The following is a 12,033-nucleotide window of genomic DNA, read 5'->3' on the forward strand; positions in this document are numbered from 1 at the left end:
CTTGTGTGGAATAGAGAAATTCTAAAGTACACAGCAGCCATTTACTCATGGATGATATATCTGTGATGTTCTTTATCATCTGGGGTTTGTACCTTCCACAGCAACTTTAATTTTGTTTTGCAGTTGCTATGCCAGTTAGGAAATAGAAGGGTGAAACTTCACGTGCATACACAGTCAGGGGATAGATGGATGAATGGATAGACGGATGCATGCATGCATGCATGGGTGGGTCAGTGGGTGGGTGGGTGGGTCGGTGGATGGATGGATGGATGGATGGATGGATGGATGGATTCTCTCATGGCCTTTGAACTGATCAGAATTTTCTACGACACTAACAGAGAGATATGTTCATTGCTGTTTCTGGCTCATACTTCCTTAGGAAAATAAGCCTGGGAGATGTTCCGTCCTCAGTTTCTTTCTTTGGGGGTGCTATAGCTTGTTAAAGGATATTGCTAAAAATTTTATTTTATGGCTTCCAAGGTCAAAAAATATTTATTTTTAGAAGTTTGGACCACACTTGGGTATGGTAGCTATTCCTCAGAACTTATTTCTGGCTGTGAACTCTGGGATCACTCCTGGTGGGGTTAAAGTGCCAGAGACCAAACCCAGGTCAGCCATATGCAAGGCAAGCACCCTGTCCAAGCACCCTGTATTATCGCACCAACCCCATCAGGTCAATAATCTTTTAGGGAGAGCCTTTATATCAAGAACCCCCAGGGAGTTTTGGGGAGTCCTTGGCAGAGGTTCAGTGCATTGTCACCCATTTGTAGTTTCATCTACTCATGTCATTTAGGCAAACACCCAATTACAATATATACCTAAATCATAAGACAATAGAGTCATAATTTTAAGAAATCCAGTCAAAGAATTCAAGTACATTTCAGAATGTCTGCTAATACCCCATTAAAGAAACTAATGACCTACTCAATATTCAAAGGTATCATTAAAACTTGCAAGCAACTATTATCGACCATGGGCCTGGAAGTGAAATATCGGTCGTATCAGTCCATCAGTTGTGTGGTGACTGTGCACTTTCAAAGGGAATCTGGCCAGGTTTGGAGAGAAGGTATTCAGGGACGGGAGCTGAGCACTCCGAGGAGCCCTGATTCATCCTGTCTTCTGAGACCAAGAGGGATGCAGAAAAGAGAGGGGAGGCAAGAAGGTTGGGAAGCTGAGGTGGTTATTGGGGCACCAGTTGTATTTTAGTGGGTGAGAGGAGTAGAGTAGGAGCTTATGGCGAGAAAGTAGAACACAGTACAGGAGAACAAAGTAGAAAGACGGCTGGAGGCCTATAAAGACACATATAAAAAATTATTGAGCAGCACTTCGGGCGCAGTTGAAGCTTGAATTAATAAATATATAAAAGATCCGTTGTCAGGGTCAATAATTTTCTCTACTGCTGTTTGGCAACCCAGAGACAGATTTAGGACGGATAAAAGGTTGGACGGAGGCATTATTAGAGTCCGCGAGATCAAGTAGTACAAGAAAATTGATGGTGATTATGATGTGATTGAAATGACAGTTCATTGAGTCCCAAGAAAGTATAGAAGAAAGGAAAGTCAGCAGGATCACAGAGGAATTTAAAGTTCAGATATAATGAGCGAGAGACTATGGCTAAGGTGAAAAAGAAATAAAGTTGTCATCTGTATTTATTCCCTCTGCCTGCCATAACAAATCATCCCAGAATGACTTAAAACCACCGAAATGGGGCTGGAGAGATAGTACAGTAGGCAAGGCTCTCGCCTTGCATGCTGCCAACCAGGGTTCAGCACAGCATATGCCCCCTTGATTACCACCAGGGTGCCATGCCTGAGCACAGACCTAGGAATAGCCCCTGAACAACACAACAAGATACACACATTCAAGTAAACAAAAATGAAACAAACAAAACCAGAAATAAGCAAAACTAAAATTTAACCACATAAAAACAGAAATGTATTCACTCACAGTTTGGGAGTCTGGACATCGAAAATCAAACTGTCAGCCAGGTTTGCTTCTTCAGGAGACTCGTGAGGCAGAATGTATTCCATACTTCTCTTCTAACTTCCAGTGGCTGCCAATGATCCTGGGAATTCTTGACTGGGAGGAACATGGTTCCTTATGCTGCTTTCATCTCTACATCACCTTCTGTGTGTCTCTTCTTCTCTTCTACGAATATTCTTATTGGTCCCTAATCCAAGATAGTGTCATCTCAAGATTCTTAACTGATTTATATATATACATATATGTGTGTATAAACCCCCTTCCCCCCCAATAAGGGGACATGCATAGGTTTGGGGTGGATGTATTTTGAGGGGATCATCATTCTACCCCCACATAATCCTAAAGTGGAATTTCAGAGTGAGATTTCCAGAATTAGAACAATACCCATGACAATCCCAAGGGATGGCTGTGAAAAAGAGTTGCAAGAAGAAGAGAAAAAGAGGGACTAGAGTGATAGTACAGCTGGTAGGGCATTTGCCTTGCACATGGCCGGCCTGGGTTCGATCCCCAGCATCCCATATGGTTTCCCAAGCACTGCCAGGAGTAATTCCTGAGTGCAGAGCCAGGATTAGCCCCTGAGCACACTGGGTGTGACAGAAGAAGAAGAAGAAGAAGAAGAAGAAGAAGAAGAAGAAGAAGAAGAAGAAGAAGGAGAAGGAGAAGGAGAAGGAGAAGGAGAAGGAGAAGGAGAAGGAGGAGGAGGAGGAGGAGGAGGAGGAGGAGGAGGAGGAGGAGGAGGAGAAGAAAAGAAGGAGAAGGAGGAGGAGGAAGAAGAAAAAGAAGGAGGAGGAGGATAAGGAGGAGGAAGAAAAAGAAGAAGGAGGAGGAGGAGAAGGAAAAGAGGAGGAGGAAGAGGAGGAGGAGGAGGAGGAGGAGGAGGAGAGAAAATGGAAATAGTTGCTCAAGGAATGGTGGAGCCAGGTTGCTTGTGGGGTGGCAGAGGGGGATGCTTTTAGGAACTGGGACGATGAAGACCAGAACTGGGAGTGTATATCCCAGAGGAATGTGAGCAATATTGCTTTGGGAATTGGTACACCAGGGGGGTGAGGAGTGGGGAAAGGATGAACCAGTGGGAATTCTTGACTTAGTCTTCACTGTGCAACTTGGAGGAGCTTTGTAGATGTACCCACTCCCGACAATTTTCCCATCAATTGGCTTAGGATGGGACCCAGATGTCTGTGATTTTTTTTAATTCCTGGGGTTGTCTAAATGTGCAGCCAGGATTAAGAAAACCAGTGAAAGGTGAAACCTGATAACTCCAGAAAGAAGTAGTGAATCAGTGTGTTACTGTCCATCTAGATTAGACAGACACATCTGGAAAGCAGACTTTAGAATTTCCCACCAGCATTCCCTGAAAACTCAGATAAGGTCTAGAAGTTAAGAAGCAAGTCAAGACTGGGCCCAGAGTGAAAGTCCAGTGGGTACCATTTGCCTTGCAGTCAGCTGATGCAGATTTAATCCCCAATACCCAACATGGAGGGCTGGAGCGATAGCACAGCGGTTGGGCATTCACCTTTTACTCAGCCGACCCGAGTTCGATTCCTCAGCCCCTCTCGGAGAGCCCGGCAAGATACCGAGAGTATCGAGCCTGTGCAGCAGAGCCTGGCAAGCTCCCCGTGGCGTATTCGATATGCCAAAAACAGTAACAGTAAGTTTCTCAATGAGAGACGTTACTGGTGCCCGCCCGAACAAATCGATGAGCAACGGAATGACAGTGACAGTGACCCAATATAGTCCCCCAAGTCCTGCAGAAGTAAACTCTTAGCACCACTGGTTGTGGTTCAAAAAACAATTCTTTAAGTTGCTTTATTAAGTCATTAGTACATTTATAGACATTCAATATTCCCACACCAACCCCACCACCATTGCACCTTCACACCACCATTATTTTTAATTTTCCCAATGGCCCTTTAGCCTGACCCCATTTCTGGCCCTCAATAATTTATTTTACATGGCTCGTTGTAAGGAATTTGCAAAGGTTTTAAAAGAAGCAAGTCAGACGTGCGTTCCCTATCTTCACCCTGAGGTCCAGGGTGCCTGGAATTCTGAGTGTCTTCAGATTTATACCAACGTTGTGTTTCAGATATGTTTCAGCAGCAAGAAAAAGCACAGAACTCATTTCTAAAACACTTAGTGTTCCTAACAAACAGTCTTTCCCATCCCACTCTCCCACCCAAAAAAAAAAGACAAAAAAGGTTTTCTTAATGTATTTGGACAAGTATCTTCTGCCAGAACAATACTTTCTGGCTTCCTTTGTATTTTTTTTGAATATGTAATAAACGCATTAAAATTTTTCAAGGCTTATAAAAGGTTATATAATAAAAAGAAATTCTCATTTATCCCTGACCTCTTCATCTCAAGTTCCATCCCCAGAAGCAACGTCTTTTACGGGCTCCTTGAGTCTCCCTTTTGAGATGAACAAGCTGTATCTTACCGTCTTTATTCCATCTTGACAATCATGCTGTATCAGTACACACAGATCTGTCTCACTCTATTCATCACTAGTTCGGAATGCAAGTTACCTGATAGACATTTAGATTATTTCCCACCTTAAAGCAAACCCATTGAAGGTTCGTTGGAGGATTTTTTTTTTTAATCAACAAAAGTGGGCTTCTCGCTGAAGATTTAATTGGCCGTAGAGTGATTAGAGAAAACATTACCGTCTTTTAAACATCAGACTTGCTGAAAGTCTAGATCTTAGGGCAGATTCCTAATAGCGGGGAGCAAAGGAGACTCAAGGTGCTCCCAGAGAAGCTGGATGTAGGGAGACAGACCCTAGGGGACCCCCTATCTCACCATGTGTTACTTTTATCCGCAGAAGCCTGATGCCACGGACCCTCGAGAGCCAGATCACCCTGGAGAAGACGCCCAGCTACTTTGTCACGCAAGAGGCCCCCCGTCGCATCTTTAACATGTCCCGGGACACCAAGCTGATTGTGGTGGTGAGGAACCCGGTGACCCGAGCCATCTCCGATTACACCCAGACCCTCTCCAAGAAGCCGGACATCCCCACCTTCGAGGGCCTGTCCTTCCGCAACCGCACGCTGGGCCTGGTGGACGTGTCGTGGAACGCCATCCGCATTGGCATGTATGTGCTGCACCTAGAGAGCTGGCTGCAGTACTTCCCCCTGGCCCAGATCCACTTCGTCAGCGGCGAGCGGCTCATCACCGACCCGGCCGGTGAGATGGGGCGGGTTCAGGACTTCCTGGGCATCAAAAGGTTCATCACGGACAAGCACTTCTACTTCAACAAGACCAAAGGGTTCCCGTGCTTGAAAAAACCAGAGTCCAGCCTCCTGCCTCGGTGTCTGGGCAAATCGAAAGGCAGAACTCATGTACAGATCGACCCGGAAGTGATAGACCAGCTCCGGGAATTTTATAGACCTTATAATATTAAATTTTATGAGACGGTGGGGCAGGACTTCCGGTGGGAGTGAGCCCCTGGGAGGGAAAGGCCCTTCCGCCTGTCTCTAACTGAGGTTTGTCCTTAGAGCCTGTGGTCCTCTTCGCCCTCCCTAGCAAACCCAGTCCTTCCCCCCCCATCTTGGGTACCATCATCCTGGCCCCCGGGGAAGTCCAGCAAAGGTCAAGGGATGCCCTGCCACCAGCCCTCCCTAGTCTGTCCCAGGAAGTAAATCTGTTTCTGGCACATTCTGTCAGTTCCAAAATGTCTCCCACAAGCCCTCTCGGAGGCGTCGGGAAATTGCTGTCAGAACAGGTGTCCCGATGGTGATGACGGTGACGGACAGCAGACACCGTAACGGTGCTGTTGCTAACGCAGCAGTTCGCCCCTGTCGCTGTCCACCTCCAGAGTGGGCTTGTTCGTTCCAAGTGGCATGTACCTCCCCCTTGAGCTTAGCCCTCTGGAACCGCCCTGGGTGCTGGGATGGGCTCTGTCCCTGCCCTGTGACCTTAGCGGGAAGCATCCGTTGGCTCCTGGAGAGTTTCCAGAGCTGAGAGCATCCCCTCCCACGCCCCCCCCCCCCCGGCTCCAGCCGCTCCTACAAACAGACCCTTTGAGGAGGAAAGAGACCAGAGGTTTCTGAGCTGTGATCTCAACTCTGCTTGAGGGGTAACTGTCTTGGGGGAAAAAAAAATCACTTTGTGTCCCTCCCCGCTCCCTCCGAACTGAAGCACATAACTGCTGTTACGGGTACTTTCCTTACGCGAGCTTCATGCTGAGCATGCGGTAGAATCATGCTTGTCCATGTGAAATAAATATGGCTCTCTCGTGTCCTGAATGCTGGGCTCTCTTCTGTCACCCAGGTCTGGTCGGGCAGTTCCATTTGCTCAGTAACCCTCATGCAAGAGTGGATTGGCTCTGAGGGTGTTCTGGGCGGGGCGGGCAGTGAGGGCGGCAAGGGGTGGGTAGGAACTGTGAGAAGTCCGAAGACCATATGTGTGAGGGGCCAGGTAGGGGTGGCGAGTGGGGAGAAGAGACTCTTGGTGCCAGCTTTTGCAGTGGAAACAGCCGCTGGGGCTCCATGGGCACATCCTCTTCCTGAAACATGAGTCCAGTTGTGGCCCCCGCTGACCCTGCTCTCCTCGACGTGCTTAACTAGAGGCCCCGGAACTGTGGGTAGAACAGCAGGTATGTTTGGGGGTTGATCAGAGGCTTTGAAATGATTTCCAACATTTAAAACTTGACCGTTTTCGTATTTTTTTTTAAAAAGGATTTTCAGCTTGTGTGTGTATGTGTGTGTGTGTGTGTGTGTGTGTGTGTGTGTGTGTGTGTGTTGGGGGGGTGGGTACCACATCCGCTGTGCTCAGGGCTTCCTCCTTGGCCCTGCGCTTAGGGATCACTCCTGGTGGGGCTTGGCGGGCGAGAGGCAGTGTGTGGGGTTCAAATCTGGGTCAGCAGGTAACCAGGCAAGAGCCTTGCCCACTGAGCTGTCCCTCCACCCACTCCAGATTTTTCTTAAAACAAACGTCTGACTGCTCTGCATTGGTATGTGAGCCGGGCTAAGTCACCGGACTCCTCACCCTGGCACCAGCACTGCCTGGATACCCAGTTCGCAGTCACACCTCCCTCCCTGATCTGCCACATCTGTGTGGCCCCTGCAAGCCGTTCAGCCAGCTGACCAACCTGCTCTGGACACAGCCCATGATCTCAGAATGATGTCCGGGTCCTACAGCGATGTGCCTGAGCCAGCCCCAGTGACAGCCGCTGGCGTCTCTGCTTCTTCTCTCTCTGCTCCAACCACACGGAACTCCGGGCCCTGCCTTAACTGTGTGTGCCTGGAAGTTCCCAGCCACACTTGCGAAAGCTCGTTTCCAGCTCCTGGGAACCCGGACTCCCTCGAGATTGCACTCACCTGTCTTCTTCTGCAGGCATGTGACGCTGCCTCTCCAATGCTCTCATCTGCTTGCTCTGCTCTTCCTTTCACTTGGCAGGGCGTGCACATCTCAGTCAAAGATGTGCATTCGCTTCTCATTCTTTGCGAAAGGACTGTCTTCACCGTGAATGACACCATTCATTTCCTGACGGTCCCGATGACCTCTTGCACGTATGGAGAGGTTTGTGGGAGGATGGGTGAAGGGATGGATCAAGGATAGAGGCCAGGAGACAAGCACAGAGCCATCCTGAGGTGACACACTTCCCATATAACTTTGGAAGGACTGCTGAAGCCCCAGGAGCCTCCTGGCCTTTGAGCTAAAAGGCCTGCTGGCAGGTCTCGGAAAAGTCAGACTCTGACTTGCAAGATACAAGAGTCTAAAACAGGGGCCAAAGTGACAGTGCAGCAGGGAGGGCTTTCTGCCTTGCACGTAGCTGAGCTGGGTTCCATCCCTGGCATCCCGTATGGTTCCCTGAGCAGCACCAAGAGTAATCTCCTAATAAAATAAAAATAAAAAGCCTAAGACATTCATTCCTGCAGTGGGCACCAGGCTATCAAATGGCTATCATGGTCAGGAAGCCCTTTTGGGGTGTCTGGATCTTTCTGTGCTTCCCCTGTGGGCATGGGGAGGTGAGAAGAGACAGTGTGAAGCTGAGCGCTGCATCTCCGCTGCTGAGCAGCAGGAAGTTGAATGTGAGCATTAATAAATCGCCCTGGAACATACTCTTCCCAAAGCATTTGATGTCCCAGGCCATAAGTCACATAGCCGAGGTGATAGTTCAAGGGAGATGGAATTATACTGGGAGGTGGAGGACACACTCAGGGGGGCCTTGGTGAAATTCAGGTGCTTATCCTGATGGGAGAAGAGTCTCATCGTGATTGAGGGAAAATTCTGAATTTGGAGTGGCCAGATACAGCTGTAGTCCTTGGCATGACGACTGTCCCCAGATGAAGTAGCCTCTGGGTAGAAAGGAAGAGGCCAGCCTGTGACAATGTGTGTATCAATCATTTCATGCAAAGAAAAGATGTTAACGTGCCTTTAAAATCCCAGGTTGGGGGCTGGAGCGATAGCACAGCAGGTAGGGCGTTTGCCCTGCACGTGGCCGACCTGGGTTCGATTCCCAGCATCCCATATGGTCCTGTGAGCACCACCAGGAATAACTCCTGAGTGTAGAACCAGGAGTAACCCCTGAGCATCACGAGGTGACCCAAAAAGCAAAAATAAAACAAAATAAAATAAAATAAAATAAAATCCCAGGTTAGGGGGCTGGAGAGATAATACAGTGGGTAAGACATTTGCCTTGAGCAAGGCCATCCCAGGTTCAGTCCCCAACATCCCATTGGACCCTCAAGCCCACCAGCAATGATTCCTGGAGTGCAGGACCAGGAGTGAGCCCTGATCATCATCTAGCATGGCCCCCAAACCAAAACTTAAGAAAAAAAAAATCCTATTCAAATGAGTGGAATCTGGCATGCGTGAATCTGCTCAACAAACTGATTCGTAATCCAGAGTAAATGTACTCTTTTGCCCAGGCAGCCCCAGAGCAAACTTGTACAAATTCCAAATTATGCCATTTAACTTGATGTTTACTGTTCATCTGGACTGGAGTGATAGTACAGTGGGTAGGGCATTTGCCTTGCACACGGCCGATCCAGGTTTGATTCCTCCATCCCTCTTGGAGAGCCTGGCAAGCTACCGAGAGTATCCCACCCACACGGCAGAGCCTGGCAAGCTCCTCGTGGCATATTCAATATGCCAAAAACAGTAATAAGTCTCACAATGGAGACTTACTGGTGCCCGCTCAAGCAAATCGATGAACAACGGAATGACAGTGCAGTGCTACCGTTCATCTGAGGCTTAAAAGGCTTCTTCCAGTGTTCGCTGGGGAGTGGGGAGGCAGGAAGAAAAGGGAGGGCCATTGCTCAGTGCCAGAAAATTGGGCTCCTAGTCTCCCCATGCATGACCATTTGGAATGTCTTTCCCCACCTCTGCATTCCAGTCATCAGGAAGGGACTTGAGAAATGAAGATTGTCCAGAGACAGGGTTGGTTGATTTAGATTACTCCAGGAAGGAGCTTTGCTCTGGGAAGGGTTCAGGTGCACCCTCACGGCGTGTGTGTGTGTGCGTGTGTGTGTGTGTGTGTGTGCCAGTGTGTGTGTGTGTGTGTGTGCGTGCGTGCGCAAGTGTGTGCCAGTGTGTGTGTGTGTGTGTTTGTGTGTGTGTGTGTGTGTGTGTATATGTGGCGGGAGGAGGGCTAAGGGCTCAGGGTAGCTAGATCCAAAAATCCTCTGGTCAACCAAAACCATATTTGCTTCTGGGGCCTCTAGTTTGGCACTTCCGGACATAGACTCGGAGATAGACACTATTTCCGTCTTTCTCTGGTCCTGAAGAGGAAATGAGATTCCAAACATACTGAAGTTGGCAGCCATTGGCCATGTCTCGCCTCTCCTGGGCCCATTACTACCAAAGTTGAGGGACAGGGGCCAAAGAGAAGGCACAGCAGGTAGGGCACTTGTCTTGCTCATGGCCGACCTGGGTTTGATTCCTATATCCCATGGGGTCCCCCGAGCACTGCGAACAGTGACTCCTGAGTGCAGAGCCAGGAGTAACCTCTGAGTATTGCTGGGCGTGACCCCAAAACAAAGACAAATTAATAAAATTTAAAAGTTGAGTGTCTGAAGGGCTGGAGCGATAGCACAGTGTGTAAGGCGTTTGCCTTGCATGCAGCCTACCCAGGTTCAAATCCCAGCATCCCATATGTGTCCCCTGAGCACTGCCAGTAGTAATTCCTGAGTGAAGAGCCAGGAGTAGCCCCTGTGCATCGTTGGGTGTGACCCAAAAAGAAAAAAAAAGTTGAGTGTCGAGTTCTCTGGAGTTCGACCATCATGAGTTCAAACACTTGGTTCCTGGTGCGTGCAGGGAATCTTGGGACACAGCAGGCTCTTCAGTTGAGGGTGCCACATTCCCTGTGGACTGCGGTGCCACCGTCGCTCACATGACCTGGAGTGGAACATGGTTCCTGAGTCACAACTGGGTGCCAAGGAAGCTGTAAGATGTGCCCCCTCTGTTTAGGTGAAACAGCTTAGCTTAAAGTGAGTACCCCAGGGAAGAAGGAGAGAGAAGTTCTCAGGGGTCACCTTTCTTGGTCTTAGAATGTGCCCCGTCCCCTACACTGGTGTGTGGCGTTCTCTCTGGGGTTCCGGGAACATCAGTCTGTGAACACCCCTCTCTGTGCCTCAGGGGTACGACCCTGAGCAATCTTCCAGGCTATTCCTTTTTCTTCCACTCTGGCCGTTGATAAGAAGTCACGAGGGGTGGGGCCAGAGTGATAGGACAGTGGGGAGAGCGCTTGCCTTGCACATGGCCAACCCAGGTTCAATCCCCAGCACCCAATATGGTCCCCCGAGCACCACCAGGAATGATCCCTGAGTGCAGAGCCAGGGGTAAGCCCTAAGCATTGCCAGGTGTGGCCCCCCCAAAAGTCATAGGGGTGAATGCCCAATTATGGAGGTCCAGTAGGTCTGCATTTCAATCCCACCCTGTTCTTGTCTAGCTGGATGACCTGGCCCTGTCATCTGACCCTTTTGAGTTAGTTTTAGCACAGTCTGTAGGGGAATAAGATGGATCCATGACCGGAAGTGTGTTGAGAGGATCGTGGGAAAGTACTTGTTTGCCACAGAATCGTGGCTCCATGCGTCTTCCCTTCCCTCTCGTGGATGTGGAAAATGTCATAGTTCCTCTCTCCTGGCGACCTTAATCTGAGAGCCAGGCCTCTATAAAGCCCCTCCATCCCATCTCTTCTCTGGTACCTGAGAATTAAATCACCTTCATAGCCGGAGACCAGGGGACAGAGTCTATATTGCTGAGCTGCAGAATTTCCAGCCCAGTGACCTCAGTTCCCATCACCCCCAGCGCAGGGTGATCACTCACCCTGGCTTTCCCAGGACAGGTCCATTTTGTCCCTATCAGCAGGGAGACATCATTAGCATTGTCCCTTTCCATCTCAACCGTGCCCCCAATAGCCGGTAAATCCTCATAGGTCCTCAATGATTTTGTGTCAATATTATCCCACTGCTCTGTGCCTGCCGTCTCCACTTGGGGCACAGTTCTTCTCCAGTTCCCCTCTCCTTGGTGCTCTTCACCACACAGGTTACCCTGTCCTCACCCACCACCCCACTATTCGCTTATTCCTCCCGGAGGGCTGAGCCTCGAGGTGGCACCATGCCTTGTCATCAACCGTCTCTTGACTCGAATATCTCCCAAAGCTGCTTCCCCTCTCCCGTCTCGCCTCCTTCTCCACCTTCTAAGTCTGTCTCCCTGAGAGCACTCCCCACTCTCTGATCTTCTATCTGAGACTGTTTGGAATCTGCCTCCTCCAGGGGTCTGTAGACGCCTTCAGAGTGGAGACGATGCCCCCTGCTAAGCATTACTTGAGTCCACCGGTCAGCTACGGGTCTCCAACCAAACTTCAACCCCTCGACTCCGGTCATACTTTGGAACCATCTTCTTTTCATTTGTTTTTATTTGGGGGGCCACACCTGGCTGTGCTCAGGGCTGACTCCTGGCTCTGCGCTCAGGAATCATCCCTGGTAGTGCTCAGGGAACCCCATGGATGCCAGATATTGAACCCAGGTCAGCTGTGTGCAAGGCAAACGTCCTGCCCGCTGTGCCATCTCGCCAACCCTCAGAACCATCCTCTATCCAGGTTCTCAG

The 12,033-nt window shown here is 49.4% G+C and overlaps 1 protein-coding gene across 1 annotated transcript in view; it reads left to right on the top strand.

The window, feature by feature from the left end:
- HS3ST2 (heparan sulfate-glucosamine 3-sulfotransferase 2) overlaps positions 1-6,224 on the top strand; it is a 113,526-nt gene extending 107,302 nt beyond the window's left edge. The window contains exon 2 of the mRNA XM_012931734.2: positions 4,802-6,224. Within this exon, the coding sequence (XP_012787188.2) occupies positions 4,802-5,420 (619 nt within the window). The 3' untranslated portion in view covers positions 5,421-6,224. The remainder of the gene's footprint in view (positions 1-4,801) is intronic.
- The last annotated feature ends 5,809 nt before the right edge of the window (positions 6,225-12,033 follow it).

The sequence above is a fragment of the Sorex araneus genome, chromosome 4 (genome assembly GCF_027595985.1).
Source record: "Sorex araneus isolate mSorAra2 chromosome 4, mSorAra2.pri, whole genome shotgun sequence".
Taxonomy (NCBI): Eukaryota; Metazoa; Chordata; class Mammalia; order Eulipotyphla; family Soricidae; genus Sorex; species Sorex araneus.